Source organism: Bombina bombina, chromosome 3 (assembly GCF_027579735.1).
Source record: "Bombina bombina isolate aBomBom1 chromosome 3, aBomBom1.pri, whole genome shotgun sequence".
NCBI classification, from domain to species: domain Eukaryota; kingdom Metazoa; phylum Chordata; class Amphibia; order Anura; family Bombinatoridae; genus Bombina; species Bombina bombina.
In genome coordinates, this window is record NC_069501.1 from 1,043,553,268 (window position 1) to 1,043,575,649 (window position 22,382).

Below are 22,382 nucleotides of genomic sequence, written 5' to 3' on the forward strand. Positions count from 1 at the left end.
CAAAACTCTAAATCTAGCCGGTATTGTGGTAACACTAAATTTGTAATAATGTGCAAATTTGCCCTATGTAAAAAGTAAATGTAATAGATTACTTGAAGAGGGCAAAAAATACTACCTAAAAAAACACGTGTTTGAAATGATAAATCAGGAGAACTTCATTTTTCATAATCATAATCCGCCTTAGCTCGTCTTCCAAACAGCGCTCATAAATACATGCCATTTTTTTTATAAATTTGTGCGCCTCTACAAGGGTGAGCTGCAAAGAACTCAGAGGAGAATTCTCCTAGCCCTTGATAAATCCTTAATGTAAGTAAAAGAGAGGCTCATAGAACGTATTGCACCACCTCTAGGCTTAGGTCATATGAGACCTGCTAGTAATAGCAACAGAAGTATACGGCTCAGCTGTTGCAGAAGTGTTACAAGCCACCAGTCTATTTAATAGGTCACAAGCTATTAGTTAGCACAAACTAATTGTCAAATAAAAGCAGCAGCTATTCTATTATATGGGGGTGGTATTATAATGATAGTAACCTGTGTCTTTTGCTATTATATTTGGCAAACATAGCTGTCTATTCTCTCTTTGCAAGTCCTAAAATAATTTGTACACCTGATTTTACATGCCTAAAACACAATTCAGTGGATCGAAAATAATCCCTTATGCTGCTGCACTTTGTTCTAACCATTAGTATCCCATATTCTCAAAACAAACAAAAACTGTATCCACTGCCCCCTAAATACCAACTGCATTGTAACCCTAATTACAACCTCCCCACTACACCTAAACCCTAACAGCTCTGGAATCCCCAATGCAATTAATCTTACACTGACACAGGCTGCTTCACCCGACGTTACTGTGACAATCATACATCCTTCTCTGTAATTAACACTAAACACACTTACCCAGATCAGACACTTCCTTCTTTTGCAATTATTGTGTGCCCATGTTAGAAATGAATACAAGTATAATATGTTTGATAATGGCAACCAAAGCCCTTACAGAATTGCCATTATTAGTTATCATTATCAGAGTTACCAAACAGTACTATGTGTGTATTGAAAAAAATAAATGTAAGATGAGAAATGTAATGTAAGTAAAAAAAAAAAAAAAAAGGAAGAGAAATAAAGAAAACTAGCCAGCTGTGCATACAATCACTAAATGTGGCAGTTATTTTTAAGTCTTGGCAATAGGTGACAAACACCACATATATACAACAATAATATAAATACCAAACTGTAACAACTGACACCCACACATATATAAAAAAAAACTATCAACCTGTCTTACATTTTGCTACTGATACATGAACCTAGATAGTCCCTGTGCATAGGGTGTTTGTGTATGTGAATTGAGGGAGGGAGTGGTGAGTGGGGAAATACGAGACGTACTGTAGATGATGCTCAGCCAATCCTCCGCTCAGCAGTCAGCGTGAAGACAGGAGGAGATAAGGGGCTGGCAAAATCCTTGCAACCTCAGAAGGCAGAGGCTGAGCAGCACAACCCTGTGTAGAGCACACTGACCTAGGACTGAGGCACAACACACGAAATGGAGCCCAATAGTCCCAGGAAAATCCAATTTACTGTCCCACTGCTGGAGCCACATCTGGACCCTGAGGCTGCAGAACAGGTAAGAGATAGGCTAGAAGCTTTAAACTGTATAAAAGAGAAAAGAAGAGCAGGATGGGGAGGGGGGACCAGAAAGGGAATGTCATCTTAAGGTAGTATGTGGGGGAGGAAAAGAGAGCCAGATTTTTGTGCGTTGAGAGAAAGGTTGAAACTGAAATAAGCAAAAAGATAAGAGAAACTATGTATAAGAAATATAGAAAGCAGCAACAATAAGCACATCATGGCTATATCAGTGTAACCAAATAAATTCAATACATTAAAATAGTGATGTTTACAAAAAAAGGAAAGAAAATAATGAACAAAAATAAATGTAAGATTAGAGGGAACATAGAGATACATAGTGCTAGGAAGCGGAGATGTGGGGACAGCACTGAAAGGTCACAAAGTGTAATTAAATACTGCTGGGGGTGTGCAGCTGGAGGCTGGCACAGGAATCAAAGTATATTTCTAGGCATAGTATGATAGCTGTGATAATATGTCAGTATAATTGTGCAGCTCTCTACAGTCTGATGTATTTACATTAATTAGTGCCAGTATGGAACATAAAGCTGCTCTAGTCAGAAGAGTTATTGCTCATCACCAGTTTAACACCTCGTGTTGTGGAGTCTAAAATAGATAATGAGATGTATAGATAGATGTATGATGGAGTTTGCACTTTAATAATGAATCTGGTCGTTTTTGTAATTTTTCTTTTTCCTAAAAGTTAACTTGAGCTTTGCCTTAGCTCATAAGTGGTGTCTAGAAGACTGTTATGTACAAGTGTATATTGTTTTATCTTTAATAAATTCTGGCTGTGCTGCTTGCTCAACAAGTCAATCAAGACATACATTGTAACAATACTAAAGGATGAGAGTAAAGCAGGGGAACATACAGAGAATTGAATAGATGGGAGATAAAAACTAGCTCTTCTGTTACCTGGTTACGTTTCTCATTGGCTCAATTGCTTCTTTCAGACTAATTTGCTAGCACTATATATAAGTGAAATCAAGTGTATCAATGCCACAGTCTGTATGGTAATTGCTGCTTCACAGGATTGTTACCTGAGTGACTATTTTATCACTTCAAGCAGAAGTATAAATAAAAAAAAAAATGCAGAAAGTTGATGTAAAATATTAATGCTTATTCAGAATGAATTACCTAAATACAATGTTAAAATGGAATGTTAATTCCACTGTTTAAGCAACATTTCAAAACAAGCAGTGCAGTCTGACGGTAACTAATGAGTTAAATGTATTTTGTGATTTGAGCAGTACTTTTGCATTATTAAAGTTGTAATATGTAAGTAGGTACCAAAGAGGAAATAAGAGATGTGTGTGCTGACTTATAATATTACTGCACAGAAAGGGTCAGTTATCTTGAATAAAGGGGTAGTGAATGGATATTGCATATATTTCATGCTGATTCATTTAAAATATGTGCTATTTATTTGTGTTACAGCTCATTGAAGCAAAATCAAATTGAGAACTTTACAATCTTAAAAAATGCTGTAGATTAGTGGATTAAATATGATACTATTTAACTATTTAGACTCAGGTTTGGCCAATGGTGCGTGTTGATTATAATCGTATGGATTGTTTAAAGGACCAGTTAACATAGTAGATTTGCATAATCAACAAATGCAAGATAACAAGACAATGCAATAGCACTTATTCTGAGCTTCAAATGAGTAGTAGATTTATTTTCTGACAATTTTAAAAGTTATGTCTATTTCCACTCCCCCTGTACCATGTGACAGCCATCAGTCAATCACAAATGCATACACGTACCATGTGACAGCCATCAGCCAATCACAAATGCATATACGCTAATTCTGTGAATTCTTGCACATGCTCAGTAGGAGCTGGCGACTCAAAAAGTTTAATACAAAAAGACTGTGCACTTTTTTTTAATGGAAGTAAATTGGAAAGTTGATTAAAATTGCTGCTCTATCTGAATCATGCAGGTTTAATTTTAACTTTCCTATCCCTTTAAGGGTTGAAATAATCTTACATTTTTGTTGCATATTTACTGTATATATTTAGCCCCTTTGGCTGCAAGTGTGCAGTGCATTCAGAGCTTCTCTGGCAGACAAACGGTTACTATCTGGCAACCAAGTGGTTAGTTTATATCTAAATATGTAAATAGGAGATTTCAGACCCAGATGATTACAATTTGATAAGGAACACAATTGTTTTTGCTCATTTATATTTATTTGTAAAATATTAGTTAAGCTGTATGCTTCAGTAAAATATAGAAATGTAGGACAAACATTCTAACATAATCATCATGGGATTTGCATTGGACAGACAATTCATACAGATACAAAAGTTTCACTGACATAATTAGAGAACTGCACGTATAAGTCACACTGCAGATATTATTTTGTCAGTATTTCATCTCCTGTGCATTTGCCCAGCACATGTATTAACGTTATGAAATGAAAATAATATACAGCTACTCAGGTTTTATTGACAGGTGCATATATATGAATTTTCTTGAGTGGGGGAAGGGACATTTTAGCTACATACCCCTTATTTCACTAAAAATGTCTAAGTCCTTTTAACAGTGATATGACCAAGCACCAGTAGACATATATCTATCTATCTATCATCTCTTTATCTTTATATCTATCTATCTATCTATCTATCTATCATCTCTTTATCTATTTATCTATCTATCTATCTATCTATCTATCTATCTAAACCTTTTGTTTTTCAGGTAATAATTGCTTATCTGTGTTACAAACCTATCTGCATTAAAAGTAGGTCTCATATGACCCAGTGCAAGTTGGCAGCACTAAGAAATTGAAAGTCTATTCTTAAAAGTCATAAATCAGTAGTGATTTACTGAGACATAGTGACCTCATTTATCAGCCTGTTTGTTTACTTAATGCAGGCACTGTATTTTATTATGTCCTGCTAGGCTAAAATATTTTACAATCTTTTTTATAGAGTTTTTTTTTTTAATGCTACCTGAAATCTATTGTAGTGTAAATGCATGTACAAGTCTTAAATACTTGCAGTTTTGATCCTTGTGTGAGTTGACATTATAAGACATTAAGACATTATAGATGGAAATATGCACAAACTTATATTCCATAATATTTGTAAAATCAATTAAAAGAGATGATTTTAATGCAAAAAATATTGTATTACATTCAGTTACTGCTTTTTTTTATGCATGATCATTGTTGAGTTTAATATTCCTGAAAATGAGATATGATAGATTGAAGAAATATATATTATATACAGCATGGGAAAAGCAGTCATTTTGTCCTATAAGGATAGTTGTAATTATGATTTATGACAAGAAAATAATGCTAAATGTTATACCGTTATGTATAATAGTGGGGACCCCAGTAACTGTTCATCAACTTATTTTCTAGACATATTAATTTCCTTTCCTGCTGAAAAGCATTTTCATTTTAATAGGAAACAAAGATGAGTGCAACTGTCCTCTATCTGATTGTGAGGTATATTTGATTCCTTTAGGAAGTCTTACATTTAGTCATCAATCAGCAAGTGCTACCCAGACACTGAACCAAAAATGGGCCAGCTCCCAAGCTTACAGTCCTGCTTTTAAGATAAAGATACCAAGAGAAAGAAAAACAAAAGAAAACATAATAGGAGTAAATTAGAAAGTTGCTTAACATTGCATGCTCTATCTGAATCCTGAAAGAAAAAAAATTGTGTGTATATCCCTTTAAATACACAATTATATATTACATATGTGTTAGCAATAATTTCCCAAAACATATTTATTCTTGTTAAAGTGCAACACACTAAGATCTGGATTTGCACATATCTTAGTGTGCTGCACTTTCACAAGAATAAATCGGTTTAGCACCAAAAGGTCAGAATGCACATGTCTAATGCCTACTGAACCCTTTGCAGAGAAAACAAGTAACAATAATTAGAGTGTAATAAGGCACTAAATAAGTGGAAAGAAAGTGTACTTCTCCTGAGAGAGGAGGGGACATTAATTGTACAACATTACTTTGGAAGGGGGGAGGTGAAGGGTTATTAAGATTAATAACTGTGGACTAAATGGGAGTGAGATAATTATCATTGATCAATATTGATTATTAATTGAGTTATCTTGTAATATAGATTTTCTAAGACTTGGCTGATGTCTTCAGTCCATTCATTCTTATTTTACTTTATGAAGTTCTTTAAAAAGAGAGAAGTGAGTGAGAGTTAAAGGGGCACTGTACACTAGATTTTTTTTTTTGTTACATAAATGTTTAGTAGATAATTCATTTTTTTAGCCCACCCGGGAGTGCTGTTGTATAGTTTTGCTTATAATTTAATAACTTTGTGCAGAGTTTCCTAACCAAGCCCCCAAATATCATATGTGTACTGATGTCTACAGACTCCTTTTGCTCTTTTTTGTGTAATCTGTCTTTTCCTATGTACGTAAGAGAGGAGGGGAGAGTGTCTGTTATTCCAGCTTTCTCAGCCCCTTTACTGGGTGTCCCAGCCTAACCTCAACACTGCTAAATTGGGAGGTTCTAAGTAAGTTTTTAAAAAGATTTATAACTGGATTTTTAGATAAGTATATGTGATTATTCTTCTTTATAGTAGTGCCTATTACATGCAATTACATGTAAATTGGTTTACACCGTCCCTTTAAAGGCCTATGGAATAACAGAACAGCTAGAGAGACTGGGTGTTGTTATCAGTGTTATATGTTTATGGCAGTGTGTTCTACAAGTTTTGATGAGTTTTTGCAAGTCAGTACATTTAATGGTCTTGCAAAAACGTGTACAAGTAGACTGTCCCTTTAAGTGGTGGTACAATTTTTTTAAAGTGACATAGAAGATCAATAAAACTTTTACAACAATTGCACTTTTACTTTCAGTGAATTATAAGTCACCTCTGGAGTGTCAATACATTGCCAGTCATGTGCAGACCAAAGCAGATGAGCCAATTAGGGGTGGCATATATGTCACAGTTCAGCCAGTGGACTTGTTCATATCGGGAGTGGAAGTTCTGACTTTAGCAATTTAATTAACCCGCTTTGCAGGGGTAAACACATAGATCTGTTCAAGAAATAGTGTAGTAATAAAATGATTTAGCATATTAGAACATATGTCAATTTAATGTAATGGAAGGGCGGACTGCATGACACCGGTTAAATCAATTTTATCAATGTATATGCTATATATACACATATGTTCCTGATGTGTGTGATAAGGGCTAATAAATACTGATTGAGATGGGATGTCTAAATTACTCCTCTCATGCTTTGTCCCTCATCTAATGTTCCCCATCCCAAGAAATCCATTTAGCCACTGTTTCCAGGAAAGACAGACATTAATAACAATGACCATACCCAATACCATATAATGTAACAGCATATGAGCTCAATTAAAGATTTGCCAATAGTTCACCATGTGTATGACAAGATTACAGCAGGGTGTTAATGGCTTCAGTGTATTTGCCATATGTGTCTATTCAAAGTATGCACATTAATCAGGCATATGTCTCTATATGGATATAATAAGTGTCAGTTCATAATAAATGTAACACATAAGCACATTTAGCACATCTGCTAAAATAAAAAAAATGTGATTATTATATGCTAAATATATCATTAAAGGGATACTAAACCCAGCTTTTTTCTTTTCTTTAATGGTTCAGATAGAGCATGCAATTTTAATCAACTTTCTAATTTATTCCTACTATCAATTTTTCTTCATTCTCTTGCTATCTGTATGTAAAAAGCAGAAATTTAAAGCTTAAGAGCTAGCCCATTTTAGGTTCAGCACCCTGGATAGCGCTTTCTTATTGGTGGCTACATTTAGCAAACCAATAAGCAAGCATAACCCAGGTTCTCAACCAAAAATGGGACCACTCTTAAGCTTTACATTCCTGCTTTTTTAAAGAAAGATAGCAAGAGAACAAAGAAAATTGATAATAGGAGTAAATTAGAAAGTTGCTTAAAATTGCATGCTCTATCTGAATCATTAAAGAAAAATGCGGGTTTAGTGTCCCTTTAAGTGTTTTTCTTCTGGGTACCTGAGATGAGTTATTCATCTTTACAATTATAACTATCCCATGTTCTCAGATCACAGGTAAATTATAACATACAAGATAATTATAATTTGAGAATAACTATGCACAAACAGTGCTTCACCGGTGGTGCAGAGATTTCCATCACTAAAGGCAACTCCAAGACATCTCTCTTTGATCTCAGCCTGCAAGAATTCAGATCAAGCACTAACTGCAGAATCCCAAATCTCCCAGTGGCTTTTTGCCTAATAAGTAGAATTCTATGACATTTTATCGATACAATAACTGGAGCTGAATGTTTTGTATGCAATGTTATTTATTCATTTTCAACAAGAGATACTAAAAGTGTATGGTAAAAAATGTTATAATTAATAATAGAGGAGATATCTAGTTGCAATCTATTATGAACTGGACAAACTTTAAAGGGACATTTAACACTAATAAATGTTAGATAGAATGATGTATTCTAAGCAAAAATTAGCTTGGGAACACTATTCTGGTGTATTTTGAAATTGTATTAATTGTTTGAGTATTAGACATGTGTAAAGTTTTAGTGTCCATACATCAGTAGGTGCCGCCATATTGTAAGTTTTTTTCTCTCCTGAGGCCAATTAGGTACACTTATAAATGGGTCATTAAAGTGTACTACCAATAATTGTGTGGAATATACCAGTGTTACTGGAATCTGAACATTCTCTTTTAACAGGAATTGGAACCCACAATTATCAGAATTAAAGGGTCAATAAAGTGAAAAGTAAAGGGACATTAAACACTTTGAGATTGTAATATAAAATGATACATCAAATATATATATATATATATATATATATATATATAAACTCTCCAAAATACTTTCATGATTTATGTTGTCCCCTTTTCCTGTAATTCCTCTCTAAAAGACATTTTACACTTATTTTGTCACCATTTAAAAATAAATCTATATGTTATTCTCAGAATAATCTTTTCTTTGATTGCATTATTCTTTCTAGCATTTATTTAATGTTTAATGTCCCTTTAAACTTAAATTAGATAGAGTATGGCATTTCTAATTACTTTAAAATGTACTTCTATTATAAATTTATCTTAGTTCACTTGGAATCCTTTGTTAAATAATAACCATAGGTGAGTTCAGAAACATGCACATGTCTTTAGCCATCTGTATTTACAACATTGATTGCTAATTTGCTACCATAAACTGCTAAAGTCACATGCATACCCCTAAGCTCCAATCATGCTACCTAGGTTTACTCTTCAAAAAGGATGCCAAGAAAACACAGCAAAATTGATAATACAAGTAAATAGGAAAGTAGTTTAACCCCTTAATGACCAATGACAGAATTATTCCGTAATGTAGACATTGAGCAAACTGAAGCTGTGTCCTTAAGGGGTTAAAACTGCATGCTCTATCTGAATAATTCATTTTTATTTTACTGTCCTTTTAAGTTACAGGAAAAGAGTACAGAATAAATAATGAAATGTAATTGCATGCTTTGATTACCCTGATCTGTCTTACGTGTGTATATTTTAGTGAGTACTCATTAGTCTTTATATTGGCAGAGTGGAACTTATTAAGAACTTGCAGTGTCATAAAAACAGATTCAGATAGGGTTGCCACCTGTCCCTTAAAATACAGAACACGTATAAGTTACACATGCTGCAGGGTGTGCAGGAAGGAATATGAATAGTGCTGTCCAGAAACACAATACATGTTCCTCCTTGCACACCCTGCAGCATGTGTAACTCATAAGTGTCCAGGAAAACATGGCTGAGGTGGCAACCCTAGATTCAGATCAAGTTTAATTTAAACACAAATGCAAGTTAAAATTAAATGTTTGTGATTTGAAGAAAAAAAGTCCCAAAACATTGTTATGAAATGTACTTTGATTGTCTTTTTTGATACTTTCCATGAAAGCATACCGGGGTGGACTATATGACAGCAGTGTGTAGGATCATTCTAAGGGTACCTGCTAATTATGTCTACCCTTAGAACAATATTCAACAAGGCTACTTCAGTTCAAAGCAATACTCCTAAATATTTTGGATAGTGATAGATGTAAAAACAACATTAAAAAAATTGGCATAAATTAAAATACAAACAAACCTATAGGCACGCAATGTATAAAATTATAGGAACATTAACATATTTTTCTTTATTCAATCTATTGATGGTATTTTAACATATATTAGTCTTTTGTTTTGTTATTTTAAATAAAATAAATGAAAAAAACATGTTTATGCCCAAAATCAGGGTTCTTCAAACTTTTTTCCCAAGACCCAGTGCAATGATACATACCTTCACAACCCTATTTTAATACTTGGTCTAAAAGTTTTTGAAGTAATATATAAGATAGCTGCAGTTTTTGTCAAAGTGAGTAAAATGTGTGCATATTTTATTCCTGATTGTAGTCAAACTTGAATCTGTTAAAGGTAATAACACACACACTCTCATGCAATACACACACCACACATACTTTCATACAACACACCACACTGACTCTCATGCAACACACACTCTCATATAACAAACACATACACACCACACACACTCTTATACAAAACACACACACCTCACACACTCTCATACAATACACACACCACACATACTTTCATACAACACACACACACCACACTGACTCTCATACAACATACAGTCATATAACAAACACATACACACTACACACACTCTTATACAAAACACACACACCTCACACATTCTCATACAATACACTCCCCACACATACTTTCATACAACACACACACACCACACGGACTCTCAAACAACACACACTCTCATATAACAAACACATACACACCACACGCACTCTCATACAATACACACACCACACATACTTTCATACAACACACACACACACCACACTGACTCTCATACAACAACAACACACACTCTCATATAACAAACACATACACACCACACACACTCTTATACCAAACACACACACCTCACACACTCTCATACAGTACACACACCACACATACTTTCATACAACACACACACACACCACACAGACTCTCATACAACACACACTCTCATATAACAAACACATACACACCACACACACTTTTATACAAAACACACACACCTCACACACTCTCATACAATACACACCACACATACTTTCATACAACACACACAACACCACACGGACTCTCATACAACAAACACATACACACCACACACACTTTTATACAAAAAACACACCTCACGCACTCTCATACAATACACACACCACATATACTTTCATAAAACACACACACACCACACTGACTCTCATACAACACACACTCTCATATAACAAACACATACACACCACACACACTCTTATACAAAACACACACTCTCATACAATACACACACCACACATACTTTCATAAAACACACACACACCACACTGACTCTCATACAAAACACACTCTCATATAACAAACACATACACACCACACACACTCTCATCCAAAACACACACACCTCACACACTCTCATATTACAAATATACACACCACACACACTCTCATATAACACATACACACTTTTCTACAACACTCAAGCCGTGACCCAGTAAGCATTGTCTTGCGACCCAGAAATGGGTCCCGACCCATAGTTTGAAGAACCCTGCCCTAAATAAAACAACTTTTTGTTTCTGTGCTGTTGTAGGCATGGAGCAGTTCTCTTCATCACCCAGCGATCAATCTGTCTCTCAAGATACGATGCAAACCTGTTAGTTTAAAGGGACACTGAACCCAAATTTTTTCTTTCGTGATTCAGATAGAGCATGCAATTTTAAGCAACTTTCTAATTTACTCCGATTATCAATGTTTCTTTGTTCTCTTGTTATCTTTATATGAAAAAGAAGGCATCTAAGCTTTTTTCTTGGTTCAGAACTCTGGACAGCAGTTTTTGATTGGTGGATTAATTTATCCACCAATCAGCAAGGACAACCTAGTTTGTTCACCAAAAATGGGCCGGCATCTAAACTTACATTCTTGCATTTCAAATAAATATACCAAGAGAATAAAGAACATTTGATAATAGGAGTAAATTAGAAAGTTGCTTAAAATGTCATGCTCTATCTGAATCACAAAAGAAAAAAATTGGGTTCAGTGTCCATTTAAATATCACCTCAAACTGCTTTAAAAACCTTTTTTTTCATGCAAAATCTACTTTATTAAACCAAAACATTAAAAGGCAAATTATCACAATATTCAGTAGTATATGACTAATGTGACTAGCTCCCAGCAGTGTATTGCTGCCTCTTCAATAAAAATACTCATGTATTTGACCCTGGCTGATAATTAGTAGAGATAAATGCAATGATAATAATTATTATGTTGTAGAATGATTAATGCTGACATATCTCAACTGTCATGACCCAAAGGCTTTACCATCTGTGAACGCATGAAGGTCAGGACTGTTACATGTTTATTGATTATTTTTTTTCATTTTTCTTCTTTTTTTGTGTGTTTTGTTCATCTGGATAAAGATATCAGATTTAAGATTTTGCAATAACCTTGATGAGTCAGGATTTACCCTCTAATGCAGTCATAACTGATAATCCTAGATGATTTAACTTACAGGAACTTAGAATTCCTAGAGACTCAGTGATACTATTTTTTATTACCAGTGGGGCAATGACTTGGAGATATTCTAATGTAAAATTGTAATGCCCACAATCATTACAACATGTTATTTTTACATTACTGACCCCAGCTAACTATGGAGTGGATCCCAAGCTTTTAGAGATGCTTATGATTTGATTTATTAACACAAAACCTCATAGACATTAGCATTGAATTTTGTGGTAAAACTATTATGTATATACACACACTATAAATATGGGCTGTATATGTATATACACACTAAGAATTTGGGCTGTATATGTATGGTAAGCACTATGACTATGGACTGTATATGTATATACACACTAAGAAGATGAGCTCTATATGTATATATACACTATGCAAATTGAATGTATATGTATATACACACTATTACTATGGGCTGTATATGTATGTACGCACTATGACTATGGGCTGTATATGTATATATACACTATGAATATGGGCTATATATGTATGTGTACACTATGAAAATGGGCTATATATGTATGTACACACTATGACTATGGGATATATATATATATATATATATATATATACACACACTATGAATATAGGATATATATGTATATACATACTATGGATATGGGCTGCATATGTCTGTACACACTATAAATATGGGCTATATATGTATGTACACACTATGAATAGGGGCTGTATATGTATATACACACTATGAATATGGGCTGTATATGTATATACATGCTATGAATATAGGCTGTATATTTATATAAACTCCATGAATATGGGCTGTATATGTATATACACATTTTTAATATGGGCTATATATGAAAGTACTCACTATGAACATGGGTTATATATATATATATATATATATATATATATATATATACACTCTATGGATATGCGCTATATGTGTAAGTACACACTATAAATATGGGCTGTTTATGTATGTGCACACTATGAATATGGGCTTTATATACAGTGGGGCAAAAAAATATTTAGTCAGCCACCAATTGTGCAAGTTCTCCCACTTAAGAAGATGAGAGAGGCCTATAATTTTCATCATAGCTATACCTCAACTATGAAAGACAAAATGTGGAAACAAATCCAGACAATCACATTGTCTGATTTGGAAAGAATTTATTTGCATATTATGGTGGAAAATAAGTATTTGGTCAATATGAAAAGTTCATCTCAATACTTTGTTATATATTCTTTGTTGGCAATGACAGAGGTCAAACGTTTACTGTAAGTCTTCACAAGGTTGTCACACACTGTTGCTGGTATGTTGGCCCATTCCTGCATGCAGATCTCCTCTAGAGCAGTGATGTTTTGGGGCTGTCGCTGGGCAACACGGACTTTCAACTCCCTCCAAAAGTTTTCTATGGGGTTGAGATCTGGAGACTGGCTAGGCCACTCCAGGACCTTGAAATGCTTCTTATGAAGCCACTCCTTCGTTGCCCGGGTGTTGTGTTTGGGATCATTGTCATGCTGAAAGACCCAGCCACGTTTCATCTTCAATGCCCTTGCTGATGGAAGGAGGTTTGCACTCAAAATCTCACGATACATGGTCCCATTCATTCTTTCATGTACACGGATCAGTCGTCCTGTTCCCTTTGCAGAGAAACAGCCCCAAAGCATGATGTTGTCATCCCCATGCTTCACAGTAGGTATGGTGTTCTTTGCTTGCAACTCAGCATTCTCTCTCCTCCAAACACGACGAGTTGTGTTTCTACCAAACAATTCTACTTTGGTTTCATCTGACCATATGACATTCTCCCAATCCACTTCTGGATCATCCAAATGCTCTCTAGCATACTTCAGACGGGCCCGGACATGTACTGGATTAAGCATGGGGACACGTCTGGCACTGCAGGATCTTAGTCCCTGGCTGCATAGTGTGTAACTGATGGTAGCCTTTGTTACGTTGGTCCCAGCTCTCTGCAGGTCATTTACTAGGTCCCCCGTGTGGTTCTGGGATGTTTGCTCACCGTTCTTGTGATTATTTTGACCCCACGGGGTGAGATCTTGCGTGGAGCCCCAGATCGAGGGAGATTATCAGTGGTCTTGTATGTCTTCCATTTTCTAATTATTGCTCCCACAGTTGATTTCTTCACACCAAGCTGCTTGCCTATTGCAGATTCAGTCTTCCCAGCCTGGTGCAGGTCTACAATTTTGTTTCTGGTGTCCTTCGACAGCTCTTTGGTCTTCACCATAGTGGAGTTTGGAGTGTGACTGTTTGAGGTTGTGGACAGGTGTCTTTAATACTGATAACAAGTTCAAACAGGTGCCATTAATACAGGTAATGAGTGGAGGACAGAGGAGCCTCTTAAAGAAGAAGATACAGGTCTGTGAGAGCCAGAAATCTTGCTTGTTTGTAGGTGACCAAATACTTATTTTCCACCATAATATGCAAATAAATTCTTTCCAAATCAGACAATGTGATTGTCTGGATTTGTTTCCACATTTTGTCTCTCATAGTTGAGGTATACCTATGATGAAAATTACAGGCCTCTCTCATCTTCTTAAGTGGGAGAACTTGCACAATTGGTGGCTGACTAAATACTTTTTTTGCCCCACTGTATATATATATAAATATATATATATACACTATGAATATGGGCTGTATATGTATAAACATGCTATGAATATGGGCTTTATATGTATATAAACTCCATGCATATGGGCTGTATACTGTATGTATATACACACTATTAATATGGACTATGTATGTATATACACACTATTAATATAGGATATATATGTATGTACACACTTTGAACATGGGCTATATATGTATATACACACTATGAATATGGGCTGTATATGTATGTACACAAATCAAGAGCAGAGGCAAGTTGTATAAAGTCTAGTATAATGTCAGATCTAATATTCCTTACTCTATGTATCAGCACAACTCTATACTGTCAAATATAATATAAATGTTATTATATTTAAACGTAGGGAGTTAACTTTTGAGTAGAAAAACACAGTTGTAGTAAGAAGCAAAAATAAAAAAGAAATTTATCACATTGTGCATAAAATAGAACAAGGGAATTCTAATTGATTGAAATGGAATCCACTTACAGAAATTATTACAATTGATCAATGGCGTAGTTATAGGAAGACAAATGCTAAGAAAATATCAATTAAGCTGTGATAATCAATAAATGTATCCGTCTACACAAATGTCCATACTGTTCTATTCATCTCCTAGTTCTCTTCATTTCCTTCTGTGTATCAAATTAATCCTATATAATAAAAGGCCAAATGTGTTTGTCCGAAGCTGTCATGCGCAGTAGAGACTGCGCCTGAGGACAAACACACCTGGCCTTAATCTAACTGACCTCACCTGGCATCTGGCGTGGAGTGGGCGTGGCTGTCCAGGCGTGACACGGGCGGGGCCGGGCATGATGCGGACAGGGAGGGACGTGGGCAGGGCCGGAAGTAACATGGGCAGGGCCAGATGCCGTGGCCAACTGGCCGTGAGAGACAGAGAGCTCTAAAGAGGGGGTATAGAGAGAGAAGAAGAGGGTGGATAAAGAGTGAAGGAGAAAGACAGCAAAAGAGAGGGGGAGAGAGAAAAAGAGGGGGTATAGAGCAAAATAGAGATGGGAGAGAGAGAGAGCAAAAGAGAGGAAGAGAGACAGCAAAAGAGAGAGGGGAGAGAGCAGAAGAGGGGGAGAGAGAGAGAGCAAAAGAGGGGGGGAGAGAGAGAGAGAGCAAAAGAGAGGGGGAGGAGAGAGAGCAAAAGAGAGTGGGAAGAGAAAGAGTAAAAGAGAGGGGGAGAGAGAGAGCAAAAGAGAGGGGGAGAGAGAGAGCAAAAATGAGGGGGAAGAGAGAGATCAAAAGAGAGGGGGAAGAGAAAGAGCAAAAGAGAGGGGGAAGAGAAAGAGCAAAAGAGAGGGGGAAGAGAAAGAGTAAAAGAGAGGGGGAGAGAGAGAGCAAAAGAGAGGGGGAGAGAGAGAGCAAAAGAGAGGGGAAAAGCAGAGAGCAAAAAGAGAGGGGGGATAGAGAGAGAGCAAGGGGTGGGACCACTGTACTGCAAAAAATGGCCCGTGTACACAGGCTTTAGGACTAGTATACTATAAAATATAACAACAATACCTTTCAGTAACATTCTCTGCGATTGTGGTAAAAAACAATTCTACGCTGTTTACTAATAATGCTCGGGGAGTTATTTTAATTGGTGCCTTGAGAGGATTCAGGACATGATTCTCTTAGTACTAAACTGCTTGCAGTTTTCCGGTCTAAAGTTCACATAAAGTGTAAAAAAAACAACGTCATAATTTGCAAAAATAAATCAATCAATAAATAAAAACAACCCAAACAAATCGTAAAAGCCTAAATTACAATAAGAATGAACTTTACTGTATCTGCAAAAAAAATGTTAGATGAAGCACTTTAGAAATAAGCAGTGTTTAATTACAGTGATAAACAAAGGTCTTAGTCAGCTGTGTTGTACCTAATAAACCTGCCAATAGAAGTAGTTTATGTTTGTCCACAGGCGAACAATTAGCTTAAAAACCACATACTGAGTTTCATTTCATTGAGGTGAACCAACATTCCATATTATATAAACCAGAAAAATCTGTGTATGTCTCAGAGTGTTAGAGCTTACATATCTGAGCACAAATTATATTAAGTGCATAAACAAACTGCAATGTGTCTCACTTTATTTAATATAGTGAGAAAAATATAGGTAGAGGGTGAGGGTGACAATGGGAAGAAAGAGACAAGGGAGAGAGACGGACGCAGGGTGTTAAGAGAGCAATACTGCACAGAAACACACTAAAAAGAGTGGGTTAGGAGAAACAAAATATAGGGAAATATAGACCAACATTTGCTTAGAATAAGATGGGAAATGAATGAGAATAAAGGACAAAAATTATGAGATAAAAGAGGCACGAAAAGATATAAATGAAGGATTTTGTAATCAAGCAGCTCCGTCAAGCTGTTTTTTACTGCTCCCAATCATTAGAGGTTTATAGCGCAGGTAGCAGCTGGCCCAAGTATGGGCCAGAATACAAGTGGAGCGCTAATTATCCACCCCACTCGAGCGCAACTGCACTAGAAGTTACCTTTTTGCGCGCGTTGGGTTGTGCTTGTATTATGAGATGAAAGTAAACTGTTTTTGCTAATACGCTTTCCTGACGAGAGCAAAAAGGCAAACTTAAACTATAGCTTAATAACCCCCATAGAAGTCAATGGAGGAAAAAAAATGGGGAAAAAAACGTAACACCCTACTCGCGCGCATACAATATTTCACGTTCCAATGTTCTTCATATAGTAGAATATGTTCTATTTATTCATAAATTGGTCAAATATATATCTATAACTATATGTATATATGTGTATATATACACATGAAAATAATAATATTTCACATTCCATTGTTCTTCACATAGGGCTAGATTTATTAAAGCTGAGGCGTACAGGGGCGCGTATACGTGCCCCTGTACGCCTCAGCTCGCCTGTGGCGGGGCAAAAATACCAGCAGGTATTCGGCATTGCACACGAGCGCAATTTTGCGCTCGTGTGAAATCCCCCCCCCCTGCCCGCGCACAGCCAATCACGCACGGGCAGGAGCTGTCAATCTTCTCGGTCTGACTAGACCGAGGAGATTGAATTTCGCCACATTAGAGGTCGCGAAGAGGCTAAGGAAGTAGCGGTCTGTGACCGCTGCTTGATAAATGACGGCGAGCAAGTTCTTGAGAGAACTTGCTGCCGTAGGGGCTTAATAAATCTAGCCCATAGTAGACTATGTTCTATTTATTTATGAATTGGTAAAATATATATCTATACCTATATGTATGTATATATATATATATATATATATATATATATATATATATATATATATATATATATAGAGAGAGAGAGAGAGAGAGAGAGAGAGAGATGATTTTATATAGGTATATATAATATAGAGGTATATGCTTTTTACATGTTTTCATCTACTTAAATTCAAAGGGCTCCAATGTACTTATTTATATGTCTATATATAAGCGCATGCGTATTTATGTGTATTTATGTGTATATATGTCTATAATACATATAAACATATAAATACATATCTACACATATATAGATATACAGTATATATATATATATATATACATGCATACACATATTTAGACATGTATATACTGTATATGTATTTCAATGTTAAAGACCTTTGCCTGCTTTTTATTCTAAATGCTGATACCTCAGATCTTTAAGCCCTTATAACTTTTTTGTGCAATATTTTTTTTTTAATAATTTTTATTATTTGGTGTTATTTTGAGTGTAACTGTACCATGTAATGTATTTTTAATGTGTTTTGTGACACGCTTTTGTTTCGTGAAACAGTTAACCGGATCTCTGAGGACTCTCTAACAGGACTAGCATTAACTTCAATTGTGCTCAAGCGATCATCTTTACTTTTAACTTGTAATATGAGCAATAAACCCGATGTGAGCAAACACCCACGATTAACCCCTTATCGTTCAAGCGCAAACGTTTTCACTCGTCTTTTTTCTGTACATGTAGTTGTCTGAACATGACTGTCTTCATTTCAAAGTCTGTTTATTTAAAGGGACATGAACCCAAAAATGTTTCCTTTGTGATTCAGAGAGAGGATACAATTTTAAAAAAAAGTTTCAAATTTACTTCTATTATCCCATGTCTGGATCATTATATGGCAGAAAAAATATAGTGCTGGAGACATGTGCATGCTCCTGAGCTTACCTCCCTGCTTTTCAACAAAGGATACCAAGAAAACAAAGAAAATATGATAGAAGTAAGAGAAGTTGTTTACAATGGTATTCTCTATGTGAATCATGAAAGAAAAAAATGGGGTTTCTTGTTTATTTATTTAAATAAATAATCCCCCGTTTCATTTTTAAATCTCTTCATTCTGGTCTTTTCTTATTGACTTGCATTGTGCAAACTGTTTTTCCTGGTAGCTGCTGCATCACATTAGTATAAATGTTTCTAGGAGCATTCCACATATACGTAGAATGCTTTTTATAGCAGCACAGATTATGACACTCTATAAATAAAGGATGATATCTTTTTTTTTTTTTATTAAAGGGAAAGTGTTTTAAAGGAAAAGCTAATTATTAAAGGTATATGAAACCCCCACATTTTGTTTTGTTATTCAGACAGAGCATAAAACGTTTCTAATTTACTTCTATTATCAGATGTGCTTCCGTCCCATGATATTCTGTGTTGAAGTGATACTTAGGAAGGCATCTGGAGCACCAGATGCCAGGAAATTGTTGCAAATAGATAACATACTTGCAAAACTATAGTGCTCCTGAAATGGGTCGGCTCCTAAGCATACATCCCTGCTTTTCAACAAAAAATACTAAAAGAACGACGAAAAATTGATAATAGAAGTAAATTAGAAAGGGGTTAAAAATCTCATGCACTATCTGAATTATAAAAGAAAAAAAATGGGTTTCAGGGGCGCGATCCGATATAGGGCGTACTTTTCGGCGCAAGAGGGGAAACCCGCGCCGCCCGTAGTTTCACCTTGCACATCGGGGTATCCAATATACCCCGCCGGCAGTTGCCAAAGTGCCGTAAGTCAGACAAACTAGCGATGTCCAGAAATAAGCGTAAGTACATATTTCTGGAGTCGCCAGTGACTTACAGCACTTTAGAAACTGCCGTCGCCTACAAAAACTAACTAAACTTTTAAATCTCCCGCAACTGTCTAACACGCCTCCCAAAAATAGCCCGACACGTATACCCTTCTATCCGCAATCCCCCCTCTCACTCCTAACAATAAATGTATTAACCCCTAGACCGCCATAGCCCACACCGCAATAAGCCTAATTATTAACCCCTAAACCGCCATAGCCCACACTGCAATAAACCTATCCTAGTATTAACCCCTAAACTGCCACTCCCGGACCCCGTCGCCACCTATATTAAATATATTAACCCCTAATCTGACCCCCCTACACCGCCGCCACCTATATTAAATATATTCACCCCTAATCTGACCTCCCTACACCGCCGCCACCTATATTAAATATATTAACCCCTAATCTGATCCCCCTACACTGCTGCCACCTATATTAAATATATTAACCCCTAATCTGATCCCCCTACACCGCCGCCACCTATATTAAATATATTAAACCCTAATCTGACCCCCTACACCGCCGCCACCTATATTAAATATATTAACCCCTAATCTGATCCCCCTACACCGCCGCCACCTATATTAAATATATTAACCCCTAATCTAACCCCCCTACACCGCTGCCACCTATATTAAATATATTAACCCCTAATCTAATCCCCTACACCGCTGCCACCTATATTAAATATATTAACCCCTAATCTGATCCCCCTACACTGCCGCCACCTATATTAAATATATTAACCCCTAATCTGATCCCCCTACACCACCGCCACCTATATTAAATATATTAACCCCTAATCTGATCCCCCTACACCGCCGCCACCTATATTAAATATATTAACCCCTAAACCTAAGTCTAACCCTAACACCCTCTAACTTAATTATTATTTAAATAAATCTAAATAATATTAATATTATTAACTAAATTATTCCTATTTAAAACTAAATACTTACTTATAAAATAAACCCTAAGATAGCTACAATATAATTATTAATTACATTGTAGCTATTTTAGGGTTTATATTTATTTTACAAGTAACTTTGTATTTATTTTAACTAGGTACAATAGCTATTAAATAGTTAATAACTATTTAATAGCTACCTAGTTAAAATAATTACAAAATTACCTGTAAAATAAATCCTAACCTAAGTTACAAATACACCTAACACTACACTATCAATAAATTAATTAAATAAACTACATTTATCTAAACTAAAATACAATTAAATAAACTAAACTATATTACAAAAAAACAAACACTAAATTACAAAAAATAGAAAAATATTACAAGAATTTTAAACGAATTACACCTAATCTAAGCCCCCTAATAAAATTAAAAAAGCCCCCCAAAATAATAAAATTTCCCTACCCTAAACTATACTACAAATAGCCCTTAAAAGGGCTTTTTGCGGGGCATTGCCCCAAAGTAATCAGCTCTATTACCAGCCCTTAAAAGGGCATTTTGAGGGGCATTGCCCCAAAGTAATCAGCTCTTTTACCTGTAAAAAAAAGAACAATCCCCCCCCACATTACAACCCACCACCCACACACCTCTACTCTAAAACCCACCCGATCCCCTCTAAAAAAACCTAAGTCTAACCCCCAAGTGGTCCTTACCTGTCCCGAAGACCGGCGGAGAAGGTCCTGTTTCAGGCAGTGAAGTCTTCTTCCAAGCGGCGACCTCTTCTTCTTCTAGGAACCAGCCGGCACGGAGCAGAGGAGTTGAAGACCGATGACCACTGAGCTGAAGACCGTCAACTCTGGAACTGAAGACCGGCTACGCTGGAACTGAAGATCGGCGATGCTGGAACTGAAGACCGCGGAGCCATGGAGCGTGGAGGATCCTCTTCATACGATCTCCGCCGTACACTGAATAGGAATTCAAGGTACGCGATTAAAAATGGCATCCCTTGAATTCCTATTGGCTGATTTGAGCCTTCAAATTCAAATCAACCAATCGGATGAGAGCTACTGTAATTCTATTGGTTGATTTGAATAGCCAATAGAATAAGAGCTACTGTAATTCTATTGGCTGATTTTACTACGATTTTATTGTAATTCTATTGGCTGATTTTACTACGCCTGCATTTTCTGGCGAGGTGAAAATGGAGTAAGATTTCTCCATTTTCGCCACGTAAGTCCTTACGCTGTATATTGGATACCAAATTGCGCGTGTTTTCTATATCAGTCTATGGGGCAAAAAACTATGGGCAAAGACAGAAATATACGAGCGTAACTTCTATGTTATGCTGTATATGTGATACCAAACCCGCGCAAATCTGGCGTCGCCGGCTTCTGCGGGCGACGCTGCATATCGGATGGAGCCCCAGATCCCTTCAATTTTGTAGGACTGTTAAAAATGTAGTACCTCTTAAATATTTAATTAAAAATTAGCTTTTCCTCAGGAGATGCACATATGAGCATCTATATATCCTTCATTGCTCAGATAAATTATTTTTGCCTGAAAAATAAAGGGATCCATATGGAGTCCAAACCTAGCCCTCTTCAAAATATTGTGATATACAAG

The 22,382-nt window shown here is 36.0% G+C and overlaps 1 protein-coding gene across 2 annotated transcripts in view; it reads left to right on the top strand.

The window, feature by feature from the left end:
• The first annotated feature begins 1,417 nt into the window (after window positions 1–1,417).
• Window positions 1,418–22,382, top strand: part of PPP1R1A (protein phosphatase 1 regulatory inhibitor subunit 1A) — a 283,151-nt gene continuing 262,186 nt past the window's right edge. For both annotated transcript variants that reach the window (XM_053708264.1, XM_053708265.1), the window contains exon 1: window positions 1,418–1,624. In XM_053708264.1, coding sequence (XP_053564239.1) covers window positions 1,544–1,624 — 81 coding nt within the window. In that variant the 5' untranslated portion in view covers window positions 1,418–1,543. The remainder of the gene's footprint in view (window positions 1,625–22,382) is intronic.